Source organism: Falco peregrinus, chromosome 8, assembly GCF_023634155.1.
Source record: "Falco peregrinus isolate bFalPer1 chromosome 8, bFalPer1.pri, whole genome shotgun sequence".
Taxonomy (NCBI): Eukaryota; Metazoa; Chordata; class Aves; order Falconiformes; family Falconidae; genus Falco; species Falco peregrinus.
Genome location: NC_073728.1, coordinates 24,710,581 through 24,737,417, shown reverse-complemented (window position 1 = coordinate 24,737,417; position 26,837 = coordinate 24,710,581). Strand labels below are relative to the sequence as shown.

General features: G+C 37.1%; 2 protein-coding genes across 6 annotated transcripts in view; both read right to left on the bottom strand.

The window, feature by feature from the left end:
- FAP (fibroblast activation protein alpha) overlaps nt 1-10,770 on the bottom strand; it is a 45,168-nt gene extending 34,398 nt beyond the window's left edge. The window contains exons 1-4 of one of the 3 annotated variants that reach the window (XM_027782308.2): nt 9,051-10,770; nt 7,255-7,916; nt 5,968-6,030; nt 5,611-5,695 (exon numbers count right to left, since the gene is read on the bottom strand). In XM_027782308.2, the coding sequence (XP_027638109.2) occupies nt 5,611-5,695; nt 5,968-5,973 (91 nt within the window). In that variant the 5' untranslated portion in view covers nt 5,974-6,030; nt 7,255-7,916; nt 9,051-10,770. Of the gene's footprint in view, nt 1-5,610; nt 5,696-5,967; nt 6,031-6,119; nt 6,284-7,254; nt 7,917-9,050 lie in introns of those variants that run through there. The other 2 variants (XM_027782307.2, XM_005234341.4) reach the window with 2 other exon arrangements.
- A 145-nt stretch (nt 10,771-10,915) lies between these two features.
- The window catches only part of IFIH1 (interferon induced with helicase C domain 1), a 28,841-nt gene continuing 12,919 nt past the window's right edge, over nt 10,916-26,837 (bottom strand). For 2 of the 3 annotated variants that reach the window (XM_055811416.1, XM_027782303.2), the window contains 12 exons: nt 25,714-25,934; nt 24,656-24,866; nt 21,367-21,584; nt 19,700-19,816; nt 19,100-19,223; nt 18,777-19,010; nt 16,415-16,671; nt 14,824-14,973; nt 13,974-14,135; nt 13,458-13,648; nt 11,946-12,039; nt 10,916-11,837 (listed from right to left, as the gene is read on the bottom strand). In XM_055811416.1, the coding sequence (XP_055667391.1) occupies nt 11,655-11,837; nt 11,946-12,039; nt 13,458-13,648; nt 13,974-14,135; nt 14,824-14,973; nt 16,415-16,671; nt 18,777-19,010; nt 19,100-19,223; nt 19,700-19,816; nt 21,367-21,584; nt 24,656-24,866; nt 25,714-25,934 (2,162 nt within the window). In that variant the 3' untranslated portion in view covers nt 10,916-11,654. Of the gene's footprint in view, nt 11,838-11,945; nt 12,040-12,246; nt 12,364-13,457; nt 13,649-13,973; nt 14,136-14,823; nt 14,974-16,414; nt 16,672-18,776; nt 19,011-19,099; nt 19,224-19,699; nt 19,817-21,366; nt 21,585-24,655; nt 24,867-25,713; nt 25,935-26,837 lie in introns of those variants that run through there. The other variant, XM_055811417.1, reaches the window with a different exon arrangement.

The following is a 26,837-nucleotide window of genomic DNA, read 5'->3' as shown; positions in this document are numbered from 1 at the left end:
TTAGATTGACTGCTGATTACTTACCACTAGCTTTCAGTTTAAATTTTTTAAGTGAATATGCCTATTAGCAAAAGAAATGCACTGTTAAGATCTGTTTCCATGGGTGTGTGTATAGAAAGTTTAAATTTGCAGTCCTGTTTGATACCTTAATCTGGTAAAATTTCCTGGTTCTTCACTCCACTTAAAAGGATTTTTTACTAAAAAGACAAGCAATATCACGAATGTCTCATCTCTGGTCTAATTTTCACAGCTCTAACTCGAACCTTTACTCTGTTAGTTATTTCACCCTTACATACTTAATATTATGTGATAATTTATTATGACTGCTAATGATTTTCAAAATATGTCCACTCCTATCTGAATTTCTACCAGTGCACTGCAAAAAATATGAACACAACTATTTCTTACTTGACTACTTAAAATTTTGAATGCTTGTTTCTAGGCAACAGAAGATATCTTTAAACACTTTAATTAAAAGCAGCATCTTTAATAGTTCCTATAATTGTTGCTGGTTCTTTCTTCTGTAACTAAAGGCTGGTTCAATAATGGTATTCAAAATCTCTGCTCACAGAACAGACTGTAACATGAAAAGCACTTTACATGTCTGCAGCACTATACAGACATTGATTTGGACCGCTGCTGGTAGGCTTGGTAAATTCTTTCATTGTGTTTTGTTTCTCTACGAAATAACAAAGATTAAAAAAGATGCCCAGGGACAAAACAGGAAGCAAATACCAGAGCCAGCCACAGAAATGAAAGCTTACCAAATTTCAGCTTTGCTCTTTTTCCTTCACCACCCCAATGTCTCAGTTTTAATTCTTTGTGGTCTATTTGCATTCATTTACAGGGTGCAGTTCTGTATTTCTTTGTGCGCTAAATTGGCTAATTTGCTTCACAGTGTAACTTGCTTTATATATTTCATGATCACAATTACTCACTCATGCGTTTGAGTGTATTCAGTGTACATGTATAATTGTGGTGATAAAATCCTGTAAGCACCTATTAACTGTCACTGGCTTTATGCAGACACCTTCTTCTTTACTGTTCTGTTCACTGTTGTGAGAAAGCTTAACAAACCACAGAAAACAGAACTTTCAATTATGTTAAACTCAGATTAACTTTATACACACCATTCCATCACTGTGAAATTATCAGGATTATTCTCTTTCAAAGCCTGGATGTATGTAGATGAACACAACCCTTGCTTTAAATTTCAAAGTCTTGTTGGCTTATTCAACAACATGGTCTAATGTGCATGCATGTAAATTGTGTCTACTCCTGCCAAATTAAAGCAAGCATTTGTAATAATCAGAAAGTATTCTGGTTTCTGTATTTGTTTTATATATATATATATATATATATGTTTATATGTATTTATCATATATGTAGCTCTATATGTATTTTATTTAGCAACCACTGCTACACAGCAAATAGATGACGTGTCAAAAAAGTATGGTATTATATTCTGCTTCCGGACTATAATGTCCAATCCTATCTCTGTGGGCTGATGCTGAATAGCTAAAGCACAAGTTCCTTCAATACGTGCAGGAAGCCAGCCTTCCACTTGAGGAAACCATAGCCCATTCAGCATCAGAAATTAACTCCAACGCTCCTGCTCTTGCTCCAGAACTTCTGGTCACCCTCAGCTCCACATCAGCTGAATCTGCTTTTCCCTACCTGCATTACATTCAGTCATTTTTTGTGAGGTGTGCCACTGCTTTCTCAGTGAAGGTTACTTCAAAACCACCCTTTGGAATGAGAAGAAAAGACGAAGTCTGAAGAAGTCATGCTCCAGAGTATGATCCAGCTCGTTACTGGTAGGAACGGAAACTGTACAGAAATCTAGAACATACTAGAATGAGAATGGTTTTGTTTACTACTGATTCCAACATCTCTACTGCATAAGAGTCCGGGAAAGGAAACTAACTATACACTGAGGAAGAATAATTATAATCCCTTCCAGTTATGGAAAATAAAGTTTTCAGAAAATATATTTATAAAGAAAAGCTAATAAAAATTATCTTAGATCACAGCCATCATACATCATTTCTAAGCACAGACTTGGAGAGGCAAGATTGTTATGGTGATCCCTTTAAATTAGTCCTAAACCAGAGTATTTATTCTGCCACCAGCATGTAAACAAGGACAGAAAATTAATAGAGCCTGTTTTGGCTAAGCATTTAATGATGATATAAGAACTTAAGCAACAAAGAGTTTCATCAAAGCACTAGTCAGTTTTGGAAAGAAAAGGCCCACCCAGCCCCACAGTCCTAGGAGTATTGTCACAGACCACAGCTGCACATGTGCAGCAGACTGAACCCTGTTAAGGGAATACAAACTAAAGGAGCATACTGGTTTTTGAGAACTTTTCTAGAAAAATTTTAGTATGAATTCCTATCAATTTTTATGCAGTCTAAGTACAGAATGGGTATGAATTAGTCTAATCCATCATAATATTGGGTTTTATTACTCTGTTCTACTAACCTTATAATAGCTTTCTGCCACCAGCGTACAGAGCACTGTAGCTAGGTTTACACTATGGCTTAGATCTGAGCCTGAACTCATAGCTCAGACTGAACCACCAGATTCTGGTGGAAGCACACTGTCACAGTTAATGTATTGATTTTGAATTACACAGAACTTCATCAACAGCTGAGAGTCTACACTCTCTAATTGCCACTTGCCAATTTTGATAGATGGCCAAGAAGATCAGAATTTCTCTTTATTTCTAAGTCAAATATCCAGGCACACATGTCAATTACAAAGCAGCAACTAACAGCACCAGCTCCAGCTGAACTCAGTGCCAGCAACTGAATCCTTGACCAGAACCATTCTTCTTCCACGCCACAGTGATGGAAGCCACCCTTGTTTGACTTTGCATTGGAACACAGGGAGGCATTTACTGAATCAGAAAATGGATTTGGCCGGGGCGCAGCAAAGAACACCACCAGTTCCTAAGAAACAGGTTGCTCACCAGTTCCTGGCTGAGAAGCATGCCCTGTGACTAAACTGCAATGGTCTTGGTCTCAGGCATAGGTCAAATGTACAATGGGGACAGACACATTGACAAGCAAGATTCTGGATATTCATTACAAATAGCACAAGAAAAAATTAACTTGGAGCCTAAGCAATACCTTCAGTTATCTGTAACTCTGCCTGCAGTTTCACTATTGCTTTTCAACTGCAGACAGGTATTTCCTTTCTGGTTTATGCTGCAGAAAAACAGGACTGGGTACACCAGTGTACAAGTGAAAAGAACCTTTCTGAACTATTCTGCATTGGGTTATTGTAACTAGGTTATCATAGTTAGGTAAACAACACAGCACATTCCTAACTCAAAGAAATGTCAAAAAACTGTCACTAATTTCTTAGGCATAGATGGCATTCACTATATTGAGATTATCCACCTTGCTCTTCTGAACCCCACAGAAACTGTGTAATAACTGCAACTAAGTATTTAGTCCTTACTATCGTCTCCAAACAGAAAATTATATTCCAGTATAACTTCTGAGAATTTTTCATACTCCTCCATGTGTAAACCAAAACCAGCTATCACTTTTTAAGAAGTTTGAAGAACATGAAATTGCTAGAAACTTAGCAGACAAAATGAGAACTAAATATTACTTCTACTTTCAGAATTAAAGATAACATTTTTCTTTCCTGTTTTTTTTAAGCAGAAATTTAGTCGGTCTGTGCCTATACATTTAACATATGCAATTAATTTTCTTCCTAGATTGCCACATCCTTTCAGTTAAGCAGTAATAAAGGTGGAATGTACAAACAACATTCCTTCTCTGTAGCTATTTCCTGTCTGTCTTCGACTTGCACAATTTGTAACTGCAAAATAAATTTGTATTTCTTTCATTTGAAACTGATCAGTAGACTACTAAGAATTCAGAAAGGTTTAGCCATTCGAACAGATAACTGCACCACTTGCAGTTCCACTTGAGAATAAGAAGCCATAATCAGATGTGTTTAGCATAATTGTGTGTCAACATAACTGTGTATTCCACAATTGTCTAAAATGCTCCTTCAAAAGCATTCTGTAAAGTAAGATAAATTCTTTATCATTAGTGGATCTAAAAGTGATGCCTGATATGACTGATTACCAAGTCGCTATTCCAAGAAACTATAGAGAGTTCTTTGTAATGGCTCAGGTACTGAAAAGGCTCAGAATAAGACCAGTGGGCTGGTATGTGATAACTTCAGAAGCGAAAAATACACTCACTCCTGCAGTATCTTCCATGATCTTTAGCAGCTTCTTCAGACTGCCAAACCAATCCTCAGTCTCCAGCCTCTTTGTTTCCTCTTTTTTTATTTATTTAAATCTCATAAAAATATTCTGCCCTGTCTTAACATGCAGACTTGGTATGAGAAGTCTGACTTAATACCATACATTTACCTAATAATAAAAGCTCAGATCTGACCATGCTTAAGCTAGCCAAAAAATCTGGCACCCTATCATTGACAGTAAAATCAAACTTGTCACTCTGAGGTGTTTACAGCACTCTTTACAGCACTGCCTCCCACCTTGATATAATCTATCCTCATATTCACATGCTGCATAACAGAATCAACCCTAACTCCTTCAGAAACCTCCACCCTTCTCTCAATGAAACAACTCAGGATAAGCATATTCCACAGAAGTATCAGGTAGGAAAGAGATTTCACCTTTCACAAAACTTGCATATTAACTACAGGACTTAAATTTCAGACTTCAGCAGATAGCTGATTTTATAACTTAGTTGTAAATGCAAAACTGATTTCTTCATCTCAGACACCCTGCCAACGTATGAACAAAGAATAATAATAGAATAAAAATCCCTTTAAATTGAAACTGTTACTGGAATAGGGTTTTTTTATTATTATTTTAATAATTTCAAAGACATTCAGTTACTCTGCTATTTTGAAAGGGCCATGTAAATACTTACATTGACCTTATTATACCTCTCAAAAAAAAAATTACCATCAAGTCAGTGTTGCCTGGGCTGTAAATTTCAAACCACACTCATTTCAAACTTTACCAGAGGACTCAGCAGAACACATTGTGTTGATTTAACTGCAGCTGGCATAATGCTACTAGAGCAAACTATGTACCCTGTTTTATACAATGCTGACTTTAATTTTAAAATGCAGTTGTAAATATGTTCACAAAAAAGTTATCATACCCAACCTACAACAACATGTTTAATTTGTAATTGGATAGAGAACTTCTGTAATTATTACATAACCATTCAAAACCAAATACAAGTTCATGAAGCTAAAGAAAATTACTAACAGTTTGTGAGTCTCCTAAACCCTAACACACAAAAAAATAACATAATATGAGGAGATCTAAGAATTATTTTTGCAATTCTGTCTAAGAACATTCTATGTCATGCACAATAAAGTTAATTCAGGTGCTTTTCACTTCAAGGAGTTCCTTGTTTCAACATCTGCTGGCATTTCAATCCTACCTTCAGGATATTTCAGCTGTCAGTACAATTCTGTAAAGTGATAAAGCCGTAACAATTCTGACAAGAAAAATGATCTGACAAACTTTTGTGAACTTTAGAAGCCATAGTAGCTAAAGATGTTGTTTTACACTACATTAGATTACAAATGCCTTACCTCTTGATGGAAGCAGTATAATACACATAAGTAATAAAGAAAGCAAAAGGCATATAACCACGCCAAATATGATTTTTAGCCGGGTCTGCAGGACAGAAACAAACAATAATTACATTTCTAATATTGCCTGAGACACACTTCTATAGCTGGTAAATAATTAAATCCTCCCACTCTCTCTAACTGCTGTAATCCATCCAAGCAACAAGCAAAAATGTCCCTGCAGTACATTTGAAAAGACTTCCCTTTCCATTTTCTTTAAAACAAATACTTTCACATCGGAGCCTGGGCTGGTGCAGTAGCTGACAGTTTAAAAACCACAGATGTAAATTTACCAAAAGCTGAAAGCAGCATACAGACCTTCATTTTCCTGCTGTATTCTAAAAGAATGTAAATTCTCTCTTCTGGGTGTTGGTCAGTGATCTAGGAGAGAAGTTTGAAAAGGCAGTGTCTGTTTTCACAGTTGGAGGCCAAACCTCTGGCAGACTTTTTTTTTTTTTTTTCCTACATACTTTTGAAAACTGTGCCAAATTTCGAAGGGTTTCCATAAAATTAGAAACATGCTTTTGGGGAAGTTCTTGGACCAGAAATGGACAGTGGGTGGCTGTAGGGGTGGTGATTATATACTTCCCATCAATGTGAGCTGTAACCAACATCTGCTTACATTAACTTCAGAGTTTTATGACACAACAGTTACTTGATATGTACTGTGTATTTTGGCAATCGTCATGTTCTCAGGACATAGTTGTGACCTTGTTTCTACTCTACAGAGAATGTAAAGGAAAATCCAGTAGCTTTATTGTTTATATATACTTCACATATATTTACTTTTTGAAATAATAAATGACCATGTAAGAATGCAAAACAAGAAGCAGAAATAGATACTGTTTAATGTCTTCCACATGTGAGAATTACTTTTTTTCCTTAGAAAACCATAAAACTCTACAGGCTGTGTAAGAGAACTTAAAGAAGTAAATATCTACAGGCCCACTGCAAATTCTGAAATAGTGCTTAAACCACCAATTGCATGTATTTTATTTAGCTCACTGAAATGAGGTCAACTGAAAACAGGGAAAACTCTTTGAGACCGCAGCGTCAAGTTACATAAGGGAGCCCTCAGCAGAGAGGAGAGGCTCGAAAATGGAAGTAAAAGTATGTCGTGCTCGTTAGACTGACTTCACCCAAATACTCTTACTACTGCTCTGCTTCAGAGCCGCTCCGGGGAGCGCCGGCGAAGGCGGGGTACAGGCAGGCAGCCCGCACCCTGCCCGGTGCTTCAGGCGGGTCTCCACAGCGGCCAGGGGCGCTGCCGCCGTGAGGGGATAACGGCCGGGCGCGCGGGGCGGGCGGGAGGGGAATAACGGTCGGAGGGGCACGGGCCCGCCGCCTGCCTGCGGCCGCGCGCCCCCTGGCGGCGAAAGGCGGGCTGCAGGAGGCAGAGGCAGCGCTCGCCGGCCCGCCCCGGCGCCGCCCGCTGTCCCGCAGGAGCCGGGCGCTCCCAGCAGCGCTCCGCGCTGTCGCCCCCTTTCTTCGCTGCGCGTTGCTCTGTGCCAGCACCCCCCAGCCCCCCGCTTCCAGGCTTGCTAGCACCGTTCCGGGAGGCTGGATGCTCTTTAGTGCATCTCCACACACCCTGTGACACACAACTGCTTATGAGCAATGCCCAGGTCTCAGAAGGATGATCTCAAAAAGGAAATCCATCCCGCGCTCCCGCCGCAGAGCCAGCAGTCATTCTGTCAGATGATCAACCTGAGCATGCGACTGGGCCAGGCATTCCACGTGCTGTTATGGGGGGTGGGAGGGAGCAAAAATAAAAGGTCAGCCTTGCACCCTGCTCATCATTTGGACATTGTGCTGGGAGAAAACACGAACCAACGACCTGTGCGGACTGCTCTGCTCCGCAGCCGTGCGTTAGGCTCTGTGTTATGCATGGAAAGGCACCAGGCATGGCAGCAGCTGAAGTGAGCTACAAAACAAAGACTGCGGCCTGTAGCTCCCCAGCCATTTCACCCGGTGTCCATGCTGGAGGGGACGGCGGTGCCTGGCACCTTCCTCTGCTCGGCCTCCATCGCCTGCTGGGGGTGGCCAGGCCTGGCTGCAGCCCCAGGCCTGGCTCAGCCGCCGCCTCAGCCGGTGTGGTAAATGTCAACTGCCAGAGGCAGCCATGAGCTGACAATATTCACTAGGTCTGACGTGAGAGCAGTGACTGGAAGCTGCAGGTTGGGCTCAGGCATTGTTGATTTTGCACGTGAAGTCTGCTAAATCATCTCTTCTTTCTCCCTGCCCTGGTCTTGTACCTCTCTCACATGCTAAACACCAAAAAGGGAAAAAATAAGAGTGAGGAAAGGAGTCCTGAACGGTGGTGCCTCTCTGTAGAAGACAGGCACAGGGACTATGGTTTTTCAGAGGAGGTTAACAAGGACAGAGTACCCAAATCTTAATCATCCCAGCTGGCTTCTTTGAAAATTGAAAATGTGCTAGATGAGACAGGTTTCCTGTCACACCAAACTGTCCAGCAGCACTTGGGCTAATGTTTTACAGAGAAAAAAAAAAAAAAAAAAAAAAGAGTTCAATGTACCACCAAAGGTAGTTAAATTACCACCTTATCCTAACAGTATGGGCTGGAATTTGAACCCTAACCATTACACTTGGTGAGGCAGCAGCTGATTTGGGCAGTCTTTTGGCAATGTGCCTTACAGAACTCTTTGTGGGGGGGTGTTTTGAAAAGAGATTCAAATCAATTGTCTGAAAGAAAGTTATATGAAACATGCCTTATTCTCCCATTAACTCAGTTCCTCTCTCTCCCCAGTTCTTGTCACAACAGTGAAGTACAAGTTATACAAGGTAAAGTTTCTGAGTAAGATTGATCCTGTTGACATAAACCAACGCAGGAAAAAAAGGCTGAGAAGGCTAAAACACATTGTTCCTGATACAGTGCATTATGAAGAGCAGAACTGAGCTCAAAACCAATAGTTTCCTAACAAGATAAAACCGCAGCTATTCAAAATTTCCAAAACAGAAAAGAATTATGACAAATTATTTTTCCCCATGTAACTCATGCTTCTTATTCGTATTTCCAAACCGTTACTTATTTCCTCGCATTCTGTGGTTAATGCCATATGTATTTTCAGTAACACAGTTCAGAGAAATCCATTTTTTCCTACCGACATTGGTCATTTCTGACAACCAGAACACCACAAAATTGCAAATGCAGGTTTTGATCAGGCTAGTTTTAATTTCCAAATAGATAGCTTCCTCTAATTAATGCTTATTTAGAGAATGTCTCAAAGTAAATTATTCAAATTCACGTGATCTAAAAGACTTTGCAAAATGCCTCTATGCTGCATACTATGTATTTTTCTGATTTGGAAGTCTAATTATTTAGGCATCTGCTGTAATAAGATTCAGAAAGGTTGCAGTATTAGAAGCAAAACAAAATTTACCTGTCAGAGAATGACCTTTACAAGCTTTGTAGACCTATTGCTTCTAACACCAGAACTCCCTTCTGTGGACTGTTTATACCAGTACCAGCAAAGAAGCAAACAACAATTATTTCAACCGCCAAAGCTCTTCCTAAATTTTGCAACATCAGAATCCCATAATACAAGATTAGAAAGAAAAGCGTAAGGAAGCTAGAAAGAGGGTGAATCGGGAAAATGGACAGATCACAGAACAGAAAACATACTCAGTTTGTACAGCAACTATCTAACCAGTTACGCAACTACTCTAGGGCACTAAAGCATTTACATTCCCAGATGAGGAAACGCAGTTTTAAAGATGTAGGTTGTGCATGACATCAGACCAAAAGATAGAATAATGAAAAAGCAAGTAAAGCTGAACCAGTTCTTAAGTAGCCACACACGTAGCTAGACAAATCCCCAGTGAATAACAATTTTTCTTCTTTCCACATTTGTGAACAAATAAAAGCTCTAAGTAGAAAATACAATCAGGACTTGTCACACTCCCTGGAGGACTTTGGGTCCATAAAGGCAATAAATGTAGAAGTAACTAGCAGATAAAATACAGCAATTTAGCTTGTGTTTTACAACTTCACACTTCCTGGATGAACAATATAGGCACGTTTTACAACCCCATTCAGAGACAATCACTTGAAGTGGAGATTCATTATCCTACAGCCAGCAGGATTCATTTGAGGTTCATTACGCATTATGCTGAAGTGCGATTGTGCAAACACTCTAAGCTTTGGTGACAACATGGCTGAGTAATGCTAGGAACTGGGTGTGTAACAGCAGCACACAGATGAACTACAAGAAGCCCAAGCATGTTTGTGATATGCCCCTGTTGAACTCAACTATAAAAGAACAAAGAAATCCAGCTGCATATGCTCTTGTTGCTTCAATAAAGGGAAGTATCAAAAGCTTAGATTTCAGAAAATCTAGTCAGCATGGAAAACTGATTGAAGACCCAGCAGCAACCTATGTAATGATACCATCTTTTCACCAGGGTTTTACACTTCCTTAAAAGTACTGAATAAATTACTTCAGACACTTGAAAATGCTATGTACAGTGTATTATATTACATTTATGTAATTGTAGCAACTCTTTAATACAGATATGATCTGGGTGAAGATACCCAGGCAGAGTATTTTAATAACTAGTTTTTAGTATATTTCATAGCATCTCATCAGATACTGAGCACATGAATAAAACACATCTTAAATTATAATCATGTGTGATTTATCAATCTTCAATATTTTTTAATAGTCGGATTCTCAGATCAATGTGTAAAAAGTATAAAATTAATCCTGCACTTAATGCTAAATCAGCAGATTCTAGAAGTAGCCACAAGCCACAGTATTAAGTAAAATACAATATGAGAAAGAAAAAAGAGCCACCCAAATCCAGTCCTAATGCAAAACTGAAATCAAATCTGAATTAAAAAAATGTTCATAGTATTTATAGTTCTTTTTAAAATGTAGAACAATTACAGATCCAGCCATAATAAGATTCTGTTTTGCTGGGATACATTTTTCAGCTATGTTGTAACTTAGGAACTGGGGCTACTGAAGTGTTTACATGTCCGTGCCAGTAAACATACCACATTATCCTGAATTTGCAAAGCTGACTGTTAAAACAACAAACAGACCTTCTTTCCACTCTCCAGTTTCTTGCTTGCAAATGGAGGGGTGGGGTGGGGTGCAGGATCTGTCAACGAGATAAATATGAAGACACAGTATGCTATTTTTACAGTCAGAGTACCACTATCCTTTAAATTTCCAGGGTGAAACTGTGGTATTATTATTGTCAAAATACTTACAGTGAAAGACAATAAACAGTGTCACAGAAGTTAATCATTATAGTAATTTATTGAAAAAAATTATATACCTCATTATATAAGCAGTTTAACAACCCTACGAAACTAACACACAGAAAGTTACTTGGCATTGTCCTTCTTTGACATTAAAATAATCAATTTCCAGTCAGGTTAAGGGCTTGATTTTTTGAAATGTCTTTTAATGGAAACAATTTTACTCTGTCAAAATGTATGAGCTCATAAGAGGGGAAAAACTGAGTCACGAAAACACTGACGAAGCAACGATTCAGAGATAGCACTCAGCTAATCTGTTCTCTTTACGTGGCTCTTCTGTTGAAATGCTGTCTTCAAAAGGGGTATAGTAGGAAGAAAACCAGAAAATAATCACCACGGCACATCTCAAGATGTCTGTCCTATGTTCTGTGCTTGACAGACAGGTCATCTTAACGCAGTTTTGATAGTGTTGTCACTCCATGATGGACTGTAGTGAGTAGAGATGGGAATTTGTTCCATGGATACATGACTACAATGTATTTGGTTATCTTCTATGTCCCGGAGTACCACTGCAAATCAGAGTGCAGACAGCAGCCGTTTGACTTCATCCTTCTCCTTCCTTGTTTTTTTTTCCTCTTCAGGACAGTTTCTTCATGCCTAGGAGCTTTCACAGCATTTATGATGCAGAGCACTCTCTATGGGACACAGGAGCTTCTAAATCAGCAGTCAGAGAACAGTTGAAAAGGGCTTTTATTTTCATTCATTCATATTCAAGTCCTTAATCTTCATCACTTGAAGGACAATGAGCTGCATAATCAAAAGTAGGGAATGTGACAGGCAGTTCTCCCCATTTCTTAAAAATGTTCTTTGTTGTTTTCTTGTCTTCAAACACAACCACAAAATTTCTAATCTTTAGACAAGGTAGGTCAAGACCTCGGTGAACCATCATATTTCCCCAAGCCTGCAAGTATAAGAAAATTACTTTTCAGATAAAATAGACAGGATCATTAGACAGAAATGAATACAAACAAACAACAACATAGAAGTGTGAAAATAAGTTGTTCCTCACTTGTCCACAATCTTTACATATTATTTCCCCATTTGTCTGGTAATCGGCATGCTTATCTTGCAGTGTCTTATTTTCTCTTGTATGGTAAAGACTTCTGAAAAACAGTCAGACAGCGTGCATTAGAATACATTGGTCATTCAATGCTACATACAGACTTAAACACACAGTGACTACAATTGCTGAAGTCAGATACAAAACCTAAAAAACCCTCTCTGACCATTACGCACATTCAGGAGTTGGAGAAAATGCAAGGTCATATTTCATGCTCCTAAGTAACGTGAAATACAAGTGCACTCCATACCTCCTTTCACAGCATTTCAGGAGCTGCATTGTCCCTCACACATCTTAAAGCAGGAACAGCAGGCTCTCTGTTATAATAGGGGATAGACCTAGCTTGTTTTTTTCAGATGCCATGGAGCTGTCAAAGAAATGGTACCTGCTAGTTAGAGCTTTCTTTTTATTGCCTGTAGTTCAACGTTGCTTACTCCTTAACAGAATCATTTGTTCCTGACTATCCAGAGCTGCAGAGTATGTGCACATTCTTACATTACTTTAGGGAGCAGTTGATCTTGAGGGTTACTATTAACCTGTCCAGAGGGGCTATTCAAATTCACTGATAATGTTATGCCGACAAGACAATTTCACAATAAAAGCAGTTCAATGTTCAGGGTTGCAGTGCAATTTTAATTTTTTCAACATATGGGTACTAATTTCTTGCTAACTCTTCAAAAAGACTTCGCAAATTATACCAGTGATATGTCTCAAAGAAACAACTTTGGAGGGCAGTACCTTGGTAGGATGGTGTCTGTTATTTAATTAGTCAAACAGGACTGATCTATAATGTACAATATCCTTACAAATCTACTGCAATAAGCAAATACAACTCAAGTTGAATTAAAACATTTTCTTGTACTCTTAATTTCCATTACAAGTGGGAAAAGAAGTCATCTGCCATCGTGGCACTGAAAAGTTAAACACAGTTTAACACAAATGTTTACCAAACTAGTTGGCATCTCTTGCAATGGAGGAGTAAGAACACTGGGAGAACTAAAAGGGGTGTGCATCATCCTCTAAATATATAAATATACATCTTCTAAATTTAAATTGTCAATGCACAGCTCATGGCCAGTATGTTGTTTGAGTCACTGGTTATAGTCAAACTCTTATCCTGGGTCTGTTACTGGTGTAAGTATTTGAGTAACTGGTGTTCATCTCTGGTTACATTTACACTGTGGAATACATACTGTATTATATAACGTGACCCAATTAATATTACTGCAGAAGCTGTATTTTTTTCCAAAGTTTTAAACTCTGGTCACCTTGAAATCAGGGGTAAGAATCAACGTTACCTTCAAACTCATTAACTGTAAATTCCATACAGATTAGGACTTGATAATATTAAACAATCTTTCTTTCCTCACAGGACCTACAGGGTTACATGCCCTGTACAGCCCTGCTGAAAAGAAAATCTGTTTCTGCCTGAAAGAGATAGAGTAGTTCATGAACACTTACTGGAAATCATTTTTCACACTGACATGATGCATTTTTTCAATAACTTGGATGTCTTCTCCAGAACATATCAGCTTGTGGCAATTTTTGCATAGGAATGTTATTAGTGAAGGATTTTTCTTGTATATTTTGCACTGATCTCTTTTTGCCTTCATTTGTTTTTCCACTATACTTTGCAACTGGAAATTCTGAATCTGGAAATAGATCGGTAAGAACACTGTAACGTTGTGGTGGAATGACAGGTTTTTTTCAGTTATTTTACTGAGTTCACTGACAACATGACTTCTAGTCAGTTTTCCCAACTTGTGTTTCCCTCCTTACCAACAGAAAAGGAGATTTTTCTAAAGGCTCAGAAAACACAGATTATTAAAACGAATACTGGCAGAAGGATTCAAGGCCATATGTAGTAACCAGTATTATTTTAAGTTTTCCTCCCCTAAGTAGATTTCAAATAGAAAGTATTTCTTACAGTACAAATCAGTCTCCTTCAAAGGGAAAGTGCAGAGTTGCAATAAATACCTTATTCAAATACTCCTCCTGTGGCATCTTCTGGACACGCTGAATGGCCTTATACATCATTTTCTCACGGAAAATATTAACATCTTCACGTTCAACAGCTCCTGAGCCACTGGAAGCCACAAGTGCATAGGTGCTCTCATCAGCTCGAGCTCGACCACGAGCCTACAATTTGCAAGGAATACAACATAAACAGCACCATGTTCCCTTATAACACCACACAACATTTTTTTCTTAGTTTTGTAATGGAAGACATGTAGTGTTCCTTACACAGTGTCTCCATCGAGCATTTTTTTTCCCCACTTAACTCAGACAGATAAAGAATCAGTGAATAACACTTACTGTTTCTGCATTATCATCAAAGATACCTGTGAAAATAGTGCTTAGGAGATCTGTGACTAGCACAATATTTTTCAAAACAGAAACTGTATTTAGTCACCAAAAAATAAGCACGCATTTAAATATTAAATATAGAAATATTTGTATTCACAAATTATGTGAGAACATGGACAAACTGGTATTCTGATATTATCTCTTTTCAGCTGTTGGTGGTACAAATGTCTTTTACATCAACCAGTCTGCTGATCATATTCTCATACCTTTTTTATTAGAAGAGCTTACTGTTGGTGTAGAGCTTTAAATGTGTGTTACGCCATTACAAACTGAGGAAAATTTTATATTGCACGCGAACTGAGGATGGCAACAGGAAATTAACCTTGCTGCAAGAGCATTTTCTCTTTTAGCATGCAAGTATTTAAAAATTATCTCAACCCCAGGTATATGATTCACCATTTGCATATTCCAGACAGAAAAAGACTGTTAAAAATAAGTTATGTATGCAGTAAACTCATACCTGCACCATAGCAATTTCATTGGTGACAAGGCCATAGCGAATAACGATGTTACACTCTTTGATGTCTAGGCCCTCCTCAGCTACAGTAGTAGCAATAAGTAAATTTACATTTCCACCTCGGAATTTATCAATAACTTCCCTTTGCTCATTCTGTAAATGGAAAAAAAAAATCAGTATACTAACTTTCAGTATTAGTTTCTGTCAAGTTTCTTCTAATGAAGAGGTTGAAGGAATTATAGTCCAGTCATTTCAGAGTGGAATGCCAAATGTCAAGTGGCTTCAACAACTATATTTAAGCATCCTTAAGATCACAAACAAGGAATTCCTATTGAATATAATAGGTGTTCAGCACCTTTTTTAAGTGGGAAGGGAGCTGAAGTCAATCTTTTAAAGATAACTGAGCTTGGAACTTTGTAGCCTGTTTCATAGGCACTAGGAGTTTTAGTAATACAGTTGTTCTATTATTTTCAAATTCTTTCAGCAGTTATTCAGAGGTTCTGGATTTCTACTACTTCAGTAATTTCAGTTTAAAGTATAGACTTCAGCACTTCCAAGTCAAGTTCCAAAGCACTTAAAATTCCCCGTAATAAGTGGGGACCATAATTTTGGGGAGCAATAAAAGCACAGCAATGATACACTTATAAAAATAAAGCATCCAAAACATGGACTTCTGAAGTAGCTGGGTATTTCAAATGAGCTTGAACGGAGGGACAGAAACTTCTGATTTGCTATATTCAGTTTCAAAATCAAGAGGCTATTGTTTTGTTTGTGCGATGTGGTACACATATTAAATACCAAATTTTCATAGAAAACGAGCAACTTTTTGAGGGAACAATTCCTAACTTTTTTTTGAAACTAAAAGCAGCTGAAGGAAATGGACTGTGCCCAGCAATAATCCACGCCATTTTTGTTTAAATGCTGAAATGGCAATTTTTATGGGGAGTAAAAAGCAGAAGAGAAGAGAGGTTTTAGGATACTGAAGTACTTTGTTTTGAAAATGTTTAATTTGGAGGTATAAATCATGAGAGAGATGTTGTGTATGAAGTCAACACAACAGTACGAGACAGACTGTTGAGTGATCAATTGTGATATTTTCATTGCACATTTTGGCAAATTCTCTTTCTCTTATGCATCAGTGTGAAGTATGCATATAAATCGGTATAAGTTGATTAAGCAATTATATCAAGAAAAGACATGCATAATCAACACTGTAATTTTATTTTTCAATTCAGCAACTAAAATATAATTTGAATTACTGTTGTCCTGATAAGTATAAACTCATTTAATTATCACATTTTTGCTATTTGTATTTTGTTCACTTTTTCTTTCTATGCCTCACTACAACTTGTGCCCCTTTTGACTATATACTTCTCTAAGAAACATCTGCCTGTTACTCCTATCGCCATAGAATCCAAAACCAAAAAAGCTTGTTTGTTGTGGAAATAAAATTATTCTGACATATTCTGCACCTTATGAAGGTAAATTGTTGGCAGGTATGAAACCAGAACTCTGGGCTCCAAACTTCAGTCCGTTGTTCTAGTATTAAAACAAGCTATTTTCTCAAATCATGTACAATATTTGCATGCTGTACCTGAGTCATGGGTTTCATTTCACTGTTATGTCCAGCACCAATAAGGTAATGGGCTTTAATTCCCACTTCTTCAAATTTTGGGTTATCCTTAATCCACTGGAACAGAGCAACGGCACTTAGCCGAGTCTTTGTGAAAATAATTCCTCTAGGTTCCTTAGTCTTCGTGAACTCCTCCATTAAAGTGTTTCGCAACTGTATTAGCTTCTCATTTTCATATTCTGGCTTTCTAGCCAACTCTTTCAGCTGTTTCTTTTTTGCTTTAAAAATAGCAGATGTAAATTAAAAAAAAAAGTAACCATGTAATATAACAGCTCTAGAAAAAAACAAAGCAAAGAGCAGCTTCCTATATAATTCCCACAGCATGGCTAATTCACATCCAGTTTGAAGAGTTATGGCATGCCAGTTATTTCAAGTGGGTTTACATTCATTAAAAACACACTAATCTATCAAAACAAATCACCATTAAGTTTTTAACTTTGCCCATATTTCATGGTGGGAATAAGCAAAAGAAAAAAACTGTCTACACACCCTAAGTGGTACAGTTACATGCACTGTATTAAAGAGTTAAATCACAGCTTACAGTATTTGCAGAACAGTTTTAAAATAACAGGGAAAGTCTTACAAGGAGAAACAGATTGGTATGCACTGCTCTCAGAGCTGATGTTTTTATAAGTTTAGACAAAAATTGACCTTGGGACATTCAGTGAAGTGGGAATCCTCACTAGAAACATGCAATGTGATAGACACCAGAATGGGTGCATTGTTATTGGCACTGCAGCTTTTAAAGACATTTAAATACACTCAGCAAAATGTTAAATGAATGACTCTCTTCAACAGGCTCTATTGACCATGACCAGGGAGGACTCCTCACATGCTTTATTTTTTTTATTTTTATTTTTTTTTACAAAACTTCTAATTTTAAAAGCCTATGTCATTGACAGATGATCACGCAAATACAGTAACACTTCAAGGTGGTGGCCTTGTATGTTAAGATATTATAGTCCGATCTCATCACTCTGTGCAGATTATTGCACGGCACCTTGTCCAGTGCAATGGTAGTCAATGTAACACAAACTACTAAACCACTTAGGGGCCGGATTGAGGACCCTGGGGGGCCGTATCTGGCCCGCGGGCCGTAGTTTGAGGACCCCTGCCTTAGGCAGTGGCTTTCTGACTACAGTCACATTAGAATGTAATCAAACATATACAAATACATAAAAAATGTATATGTAGATGTAATAAACTCCCACAATTTTCCCCCCTAGTTAAACCCACACTAAGGGCTGCAGTGAGTTTATCACTCAAAGATGCACTCCACTTTTAAAAGCTGGGAAATGAAGTTACAAATTTTTTTCCATTACTCCTGGCACCTTCAGTGGTAAAAATAAAACAAATTGGAATATAATTTCTTTTTCACCATCAGGTTCTTTGAACTGCATTTACCTGTGGAAAAGAAAGCAATCTAGACAACTCATTTTGGTTTTTAGTTAGTTTAACATTTTGGTTTTCAGCAACAGCTCAACACTGAAATTCTAAATAAGGGGGCATAAAGACAGGTATGAAGAGTCATTAAAAACCACAATGACATTAACTAACCTAATCTCTTTTTCTAAAAGTTTATTTTTTTACATTTCCTGAATTTCTTAATGATGGCATTCTAAGTACAGACATGCTGCAGTAAAATCTAATTTCTTTTGCATTGCCCAGGAGCTGTAGACAATGCAAACAAATTAGTCATTGTAAAGGCAGCAAGGGAAAAAAAAAAAAGAGGAAAAAGATTAGTGTGTCAAGGACTGAATGAATCCTAGTCCCAAGGTGAATGATATGAAAAAAAGGCAAATAACTTTGGTCTTTGCAATTTAATCCTCTGTTTAAATCTCTCACTAATCAGTCTTTACCTGAAACTTACTTAGGGTCATCACTTCCATCTCTTTGTATACAGATGAACAAACTGGTAGAAAGGGTTGGTTAAACCCCCATAATTTCATTACTTTTGTATTCCATTTGCTCAACTTTTTGCCCCTGAAGAGTGTCTACTGGAAGACACATTCTATTTATCTATCAGAGTGTCCTCAGGGACACTTCATTGGAGAAAAGCAGAGAAACTATCAGCAAAAAGAAAGTGCTGCTGGGCCAAAGCTGAAGAACTACTACATGTTGGGACATGATCACACTATGATGTTATTAACATATATTAATATTATTAACATATTCCATCCTGTATGAACTGGGACATCCAGATACTATTATAATAAACAACACAGCAATCTTGAGGATGTAATAATTAATGGGCCCACAAATCACATTAGTGCATAATCTATGGATTTCAAATATTAAATACCATAATGGATTTCAAACTTACCATGAAATAAACCTATTAGAAATTCATCTGTTTCATCCTGTTTTGATACTGCTGGTTCATCATCATCATCATCATCGCTCCTTACTGTCTTCTTACTTTTCTCCTCCTTATAGAAGTTATTTAGATGATTGTACGCATCTACCATTCGGATAGTGTCATTTATCTGGAGAGCATCATTGTATTTCTTCAAGTGCTCTGCACAGACACGCTCCTTACGTTTTTCTTCTTTTGCAGCTAAAAGTGAACAAAAGATGCAAAATTATGCCTGTATATAGAATGACCCAAAGAAATCCAAAGTTGGGATATTTTTGCTGTGCAGTTACCTTTTTTCTCTTCTCTAACCACCCACTGTTCATATGGCTGAGTTCCAAACTCAGATTTTGGATAGAGCTGGCAATAGTTTTGAATGTCTGTCATGATCTCAGTAATTCTCTCTCTAAATGGATCCTAGAAATGATTATCAAAGTAAGTAAGCATCTTCTAGCAACAAAAAAACACTGGCTAGTACCACACTGAGTAATTTTTTAAAGCATTAAACTTTAAATAATAAAAAAAAGAAGTAGTGCGTTTAGAGTTATAGAAATTAAATAGTTCAGAATATTACAAAAATTACACTGTGAAGTAACATTTTTTAGTGAATACAATGTCACTCCAATACAGACATTTCAACTATGGTTCAGAAAGTCTTTTGACAAGTTACCTCAAAAATATACTCACATAAGTAAAAATTTGGTGCTATTCGACTTTACTGATATTTTTCCATACAGAGAAAAGCAGCAGATAAAAAACACATGATCAAATTAGCACTACAGATCACCATAAATCTACAGAAAAAGAGCATTAGCCAAAAGTTTTTGATACCATACAACACACTTTTGAAGGGCAATATAACTTTTAACACTGATTTGTTTGAAAAAACATACCCTTCTTTTGTCATCTGCAATCACAGTCTTCTTATATGGTTCCTTCACCTGATTCTTCAACTGGGAGACATGCTCTTCAACAGTCATGATTCTGCATGCATCAAGGTTGGCACAGATCTGGGAAAAAACAAAACATTATTTCTTTTAACATTTAATGACTTACTCTACATGAAAACTGAATTAATGCAACAGAGCTTCTCATTTAGGTATTGGCTTTTATATAACTTTATTTTCTTTCTACAAAATTGGATACAAACACTATCAGTATAAGAAAGGCCAAGTCTTTGAAAGGCATGTGAGATAAGCTGAACAAGTTACTTTTTAGACCAGAACTGATCCTTGCACACAGGGAAAAATTAGGTAAATCAGGGTGCAAAACAGGTATTTTGGATAGAAAAATACACCATCGATACTTTGGAAGAGTAGATTTTGGAGCACAAAACAAATGAACAAACTCCCCCAGTGAAATAGAAAAAAAAAAAGAAAATAAAAGTTAGGGATTAATTATAAAAGTAAGAGCTGGTCATGAGTAGAAAATAATTTGAAATTATCTTTCTTGGAACAAGAACAGATTGAAAAAAATTCTGTGCTACCTGCACAACTGAACTGACCTTTTCTGCTTTTGATGTCCTCCGAGAAGAAAATATGTACGTTTCTGTTCAGTAAGTTTAAAGTAATAAGCAGAAACCTTAAGATTTTTATGAGCAGAAAAAACAGGAAAGGAAGTCTAGTAGGCAACCTTTCTAACGTCTTCAGCAGTAGTTACCTATTTGAGCTTGCATATTTGGATTACATTTCTTTAGATAAAACCCCAGCACTCTATCATTAAGATTTCAGAGCTGATGAAAAAGAATTCTCTGCTTTTCCTATTGCCAGAAAGTTTTTCTCTCAAAATACCTCGCAATTGTATCTACCTCCACACAGCATAAAAGCTTCTTGCAGGCCTCAATATTCAATATCACATTCTGTTCTTGTCCTATTTGCTAGTTATGAGTTTTCACCAGAGTATTTGGCTAAATTCTACTTTTGTATTACTAACATAAATCCACTGAATTTCAAGTAAAATAAAGTTTCTTTAAGTATAGAATTTAACCAATTATCTTCAGTCAGGTGTTTAAGCAACTACAGAATATTCCCCTCTTAACAAGCAACTCTAATTGCTGTAAAGAAAAACATTTGTTTGCTACCTGTACCTCACAAGTGGTTTCTGCTTAAGTATTCAACTTTGTTTTTCATTTTCTTGGTTCCAAACAAAAGCCCAGCTTAGTCACTCTATAAACAGAGATATAAAATACCATGATCTCTCTAAGATTTAGGAATACACAGTAATTCTAATTAATCAATGGAAAAATAAGATTTTTATTAACTGTAAAACCTCACGCTTGTGGATTTCTTGCCTCTGATCTTGAGACTTTTTTTTCAAGTGAGGCAGTCTTTTTACTTCGCTTTTAGTAACCCTATTCCTCTGTGAAGTAATTTTTTTTTGTACATGGTTTTCCATTAATTTGTAGTGGGTCAATTTGCTGAATGGGTTGTGAGCTGAACAGCCATGTACACATGAAAAAAATAAATCAGATTATATATTTGGAGCCTAACACTGACTTTAAAGGTTTTACTTGAAGAAGAAAATATCCCTTTGATGGTTTGTAAGTGTGCAGGCTATTTACTTTCAGAATATGCTCTTCAGCTTTTGAGTAGGATGTTGCACCTCCTACACCAGGTGAGGCTGTAAGTCCCAGAATCTGAGGCTGTGGGATCAGTGGTTTGTTTTCTTTTGCCAGCTTCCTGTTCTTCATCTTTTCTTTTAAGTAACGTCGCATTATATTGTTGTAGACACCCTCCTTTTGAGTATGATGACACTCATCAATAATGATGAGTGAAAAATCTGGGGACAAAAAAAAAAAACAAAAAACAACAAACCCCTATTATTATTAATTTTCTTTCAAATGTAGAATTTGTGTGACTAAATCTTCTCACAGGTGAGGTGACTGTTGAAGAGAATGCATCAGTTTGATCCCTAATGTATTAGGAAATTTGTAGTGCTGGAGGAAGGCGTGGATGGAAGCTGTATATATTTAATGGACTTCGGAATCTTTGCTGCAGTCCTGATGTGTCAAGTAGTTTTACATTTCTCATAATGTAAAAAGTTTTTCTATTTTTGCAAAACCAGTTTGATGGTATAAAGAACATCAGAGATTTTTAATAACCAGTGGTAAGAACATACCATACTAACTCAATTCTATCTTTTATATCCACAATTGTATCTAACAAACTGCATACTGTTTGTTTATGAGAAACAGAACATGTTAGAAGCCATTCTGATATTCTAAAAAGGCCTGCCATGATCAAAACATGCTTCCATTTTATAGCAACACAGAGATTTCCTCTCTATTCCCATCCAATTAAAAGATTTATATTACTTTATGGATGCGTCACTGGAAAGACTAAACAGATGGTGGGAGCACACCAACCATCTCTTGTAGCAGAGGAAACTGATGAAGATTCAGACAGGTATTATGTGTTTTTCAGTCAGATCATATTTACATGCAACAAGTACAATATGATAAGGAAAATTAGGATTTTTTTGTTTTATATTTCTTACCAACATAGAAAACAACTCTTTAATCTATCTGCATATGCAGCCTGTGACATATATTTCAAGGTTCTGATTTGAAAGACTCATGAACATTTCTTTGTTTCTCTAACAGCAAAACTGGTTTATGGAGCTCCTATTCTTCCTGTAGCTGCCCAGTAACTATCTAATTCGACATTGTTTTCTACAAGTCAGCAGATGTTTGTGGAAATTACTATAAAGCAGATCACTGAAATGATCAGGGTTAAACTTTTTTCTTTCTTTCATTTGGACAATTTCCATGGTCTTGTTTACACATTAGTGTGCTTAAATTGTTGCATCACTACAAATGAGTTTGCAACAACTGGCAGCAGAAGTTGGAAACTAACAGAGAGCTAGAACATGCTCAGTTGGCCTTTCATCTGGAGAAAATACCACGTAACTTAATCTTTCAAGAACCTAAGAAAAGGCGGAGACTGAACAAGGGAAATTTTATTTAAAAGCTAAAGAAAAGACTACCAGTAGGAAAGCAAACTAGTGCTCCATGTCACTGGGGAAATGTGATTGTCTTTACACAAGGGGTTCAGGAAGCCAGTTTGGACCGGAGTGATGTGGTTTCAAGCCTAAATTTCTATTTATTTCTAAGTTTTCTACATATTGCAAGACTTCAGAAGCAGTGCTGGCAGTTTCTCAGTTATGTTGCCAACATGAAACTACTCCCTTTGATTTTGACCATCAACTCTGTAATGTATATTCTTATCATTACTCAGGAAGAACCTAACCCACCAGAAGAGATGTGCTTCTACTAAGAAGTGATACACAGCTTTTAGAAAGTCCAAACAGTGACTTCAGCCCTTGGTGAAGAGGCTAAACACTTGGTAAAATGCAATTAAGAGAAGGGACTTCCAGCTCTGAGGTTGGAATTCCATGTTACGTGTAATGCAAACCTCTGTGGAAACATGAAAAAACTATGAACAGATATTAGGAATAAAAGACTTCTAAGTAATTTGGAGGGTTTATATAGGTTGTGAGTTAACATAGTTATAGCCATAGAAGATGGAACTGGTTCTGTTCAGGCTTGCTTGGCTTTGGTCCAGCTGAGCTTACTAGCACAGGTGTAATAGCAAGGAAACACAGCCCTGTTTGCAGGCCCGCCTCAGTTCTGGAAAAAATATAGCTCTTTATGAAGGAAACTTTGCAAGGTGTGAAAGCCATTGAAAAAAACACTTCATTACACAAGATGATTGGGACTCAGCCCAATTCTAATCAGGTCAGCAGTTCCTGTAGAAATGTTCAGGTGCCTCTATAAGGCATTCCCAAATGATTCAGTAAGCTTTAACAACTTTGGTGCAGTGGAAAGGAAGTAAGTACAAGAAAATCTCTGGTGCTCTGCCTAGGTTAATAAAAAGGCAATTCTGAAGGAGGGGAGACAATTCTGAGGTACCCAAGTGACTCTGCAGGAGTTAGTTTACATCAAGCAATACTCCAGTCAGCACTACACACTGGTAAGACACACTGACCCCTCAGTTTTTTCTGCTGTCTTTGTAATACCTAGACAAGTACTCCTTTATCTCAGATCCCTTATTTTGAATATCATAGTTCTCCCCTCAGCTACATCCTACCCCATCTGAAAAAGAGTTAACTCCATGCAGGTAGAGGGAGAAGTTAACATCTCACAAAGAAGGGTCACTGCAGCCCAAATCTTGGAGCTGAAGTCATGAGCTGTTCCGTTACTTGTACATCACCGGCAGGTAACACCTTTTCCTTTCTGATCCCATAAGATACTTGCCACTATTGTTCCGGGCAAACAATTTTACCTCATCTCATCTTGTATCTTTTGTTTTCTTCAACTTCCTTCATCTGATGTAGGAGACCATGATATCTGCCAAACTCAGAGAGGCAGTTATAGGTAACCATTCTCTCTGTACGTTAGCAAAATTATAAGAGTTTGAAGAATAAAACTTATATAACAGACTGGCTTTTATCTTGTGTTCCATTGTATTTCATAAACTCCCAACTACATTTGAGTTTTCATATTTTTTTTTCTCAACCTGTTTATGGCTTCTGTGTAATATAACTTAATGCTGCACCAAGCTTGGAAATGGAACCAGTACAGCTGCATTTGAATGAAGTTGTGCTTGAACTAGATAAAAATAGGAAGCATAACAAATATTTAGTACAAATGAACTGTTAGAGCTTAATTTGGCTTGAAAAAATTGCATGCTCATTAACTAAGATCTGGTTTTGACTCTCAGCTTGCATTTATAAAACCAGTCTATTGAAAAAACATTAACTACTGAACGTGGCACATTTTACTCTGCAGTTTTCCAGAAAAGAGACATAATTTTAGCCCTTCTGTAAAAATTTCAAAATTAAAAGCTTGCCTGATAAGTGAACACCTTCTTCATCTTCTTCAGCTGCATTTAACAGTGAATTCTCAAGGATCTGTGCTGTACTGATGATGACATCATTCCTTCTGACAACTTCAGGAAATGAGATTTTCAGCTGAGAATCACCACTTAAACCAATAACCTGATACCAACGCTTCAGGAATGGATTAAACTCCTTTCGTAAATGCTGTTCTACCAATGGTACCTGAATAAAAGTTTCCAAAGAATTTAAACCAGAGCATACATAGGATTAAAAATACATGCCTATTTGCCCGAAATGTTGCTAGGTGAACATAAATCTTGTGCAAAATATGCCTTTTTAAAAAAGCAAAAATCCCCTTATTCACTGCAGGCTAAGATTAAAAAACCACCCACACCAAACACAAAAACCAAAACCAAGCACGAGAAGTCCCCGAACCAACCCCTCCCTTCCAACTGCTCCTGCAAAACCTTTTTGCCCAAGAACTTGGACTTAACTGTGCCTTAGAAAAAAGGAACAAACCATGCATGCTCTGGCTCTTTAACTGAGCTTATAACATGCTAACAATTTTATTTGTATTAGATGATACGGGTATCTTATTTTTTTAATAAAATTCTTAAATTTCTGTATTTTAATATTACAATAGAAGATTACATGTCCTAAATTTAACTGTAAAAATTGCAGCTATTATCAGAAAATCTGTCAGAATATTTCCTAACTACTGTAAGACTCATTAGGTGGCCTTCATTACCAAATACAAACACGGAATATGAAAAATAGTTTTATTTAAAATATGATTTCAGTTCTTTTCATTCTAACGTGAAATTGTACTTTTTTCAATAATGTATTTATTAGGGCACATCTAAATTTGCACTTCCACTAGGTAAAATAAAATCATTCATGCTTGCACCATGATGATGGTGCAGCGGAGATGACATCTAGAGTTGTAAGCCTTTAAACATAGCTACATCTGGAGGAGCTGAGAAATGTGTTCATATTCATTTTACAAGTTCTATATCAACAGTGCATGATGTTTGAAAAATACCGTTTTTTAATAAATGGACCAACATACCTTATTAACAAGTACTATAACTTTTCCAAGCTCTGATGCTCTTTTCTTCTTATCCAAGTGATCTTTGGTAATGTAAACAGCCACTCTGGTTTTACCACTGCCTGTAGGGAGACATATTATAATATTCTCCCCATTCAGTGCTGGCTTTGCAACTTCCATCTGGTAATCTCTCAGGATCATTTCTGGCTCAGGTGAAGCTCTGCTCTCCATTTCATCTTCATCTAAGACACAAAGAAATATAAGTATCAAACAGGAGCCATAAAATGTCAGAATACTGAACAAATGTCAAAGGGAAAAATACTAATTTACTGTCAGAAGCATCTTCTGAATAAATAGAAATGGGGCATATTAGCATAGGCAATGCTGCTCTGTGGACCTGTGCAACTCTGGATCAGAACTGCTTACATCCAGTCACCAACTAGGGTAGGTGGAATAAGCCACAGTATGCCTTCACCCATCGATGTTGGCATGACTATTATTACGTATGAATTCAAATGATACAGTTCAGTTGCACTGAAGGTTGTGTTCAGAGCTGCAGTATTTATAATCTAGCCAATCTTATGTGACGTTCTCCTTCATCAGTTCTGAAATTTATTTGGTTGCAAGTGAGCTACCTTTTTAAATACTTCCCAGAGGATGAAAAAAAGAATGGAGCCATAGAAAGAAAAAGAGATAGGGACCACTTAAAAAATGATGAAGGGAGTTATAAAGTATAAAGATCAAATAGATAAGAAAATTCAATTGCCCATACAAGATAGAGCTAACTGCAGAGTGCATCACACCTATTCATGGTAGATTGCGCTGCTTCCAGACTGACTCATACATAATGCAATTGAGCTGTTCACTAAAAAGCCATATACATTTGCCACCTGAAGGCCAAAACCTTCCATCTATCATATAAAATGCAATGGCACAGAGTTCAGATTTATGGCTCACAGGTGAAACACCAACTTTCAAAAGTCTTTTTAAAAGTGGAAAAACGCTGTTGTATTGTTTCAGACAGAAAGAAAAGCATATCAAGTCTCTTGAGCTTACATATAATTAGGAAGTCAGAAACTACATATGTTAATAATCAGAAGGATTTATTTCAGTGGAGGTTTGGGCTTGTTTTTTTCCCCCTACAG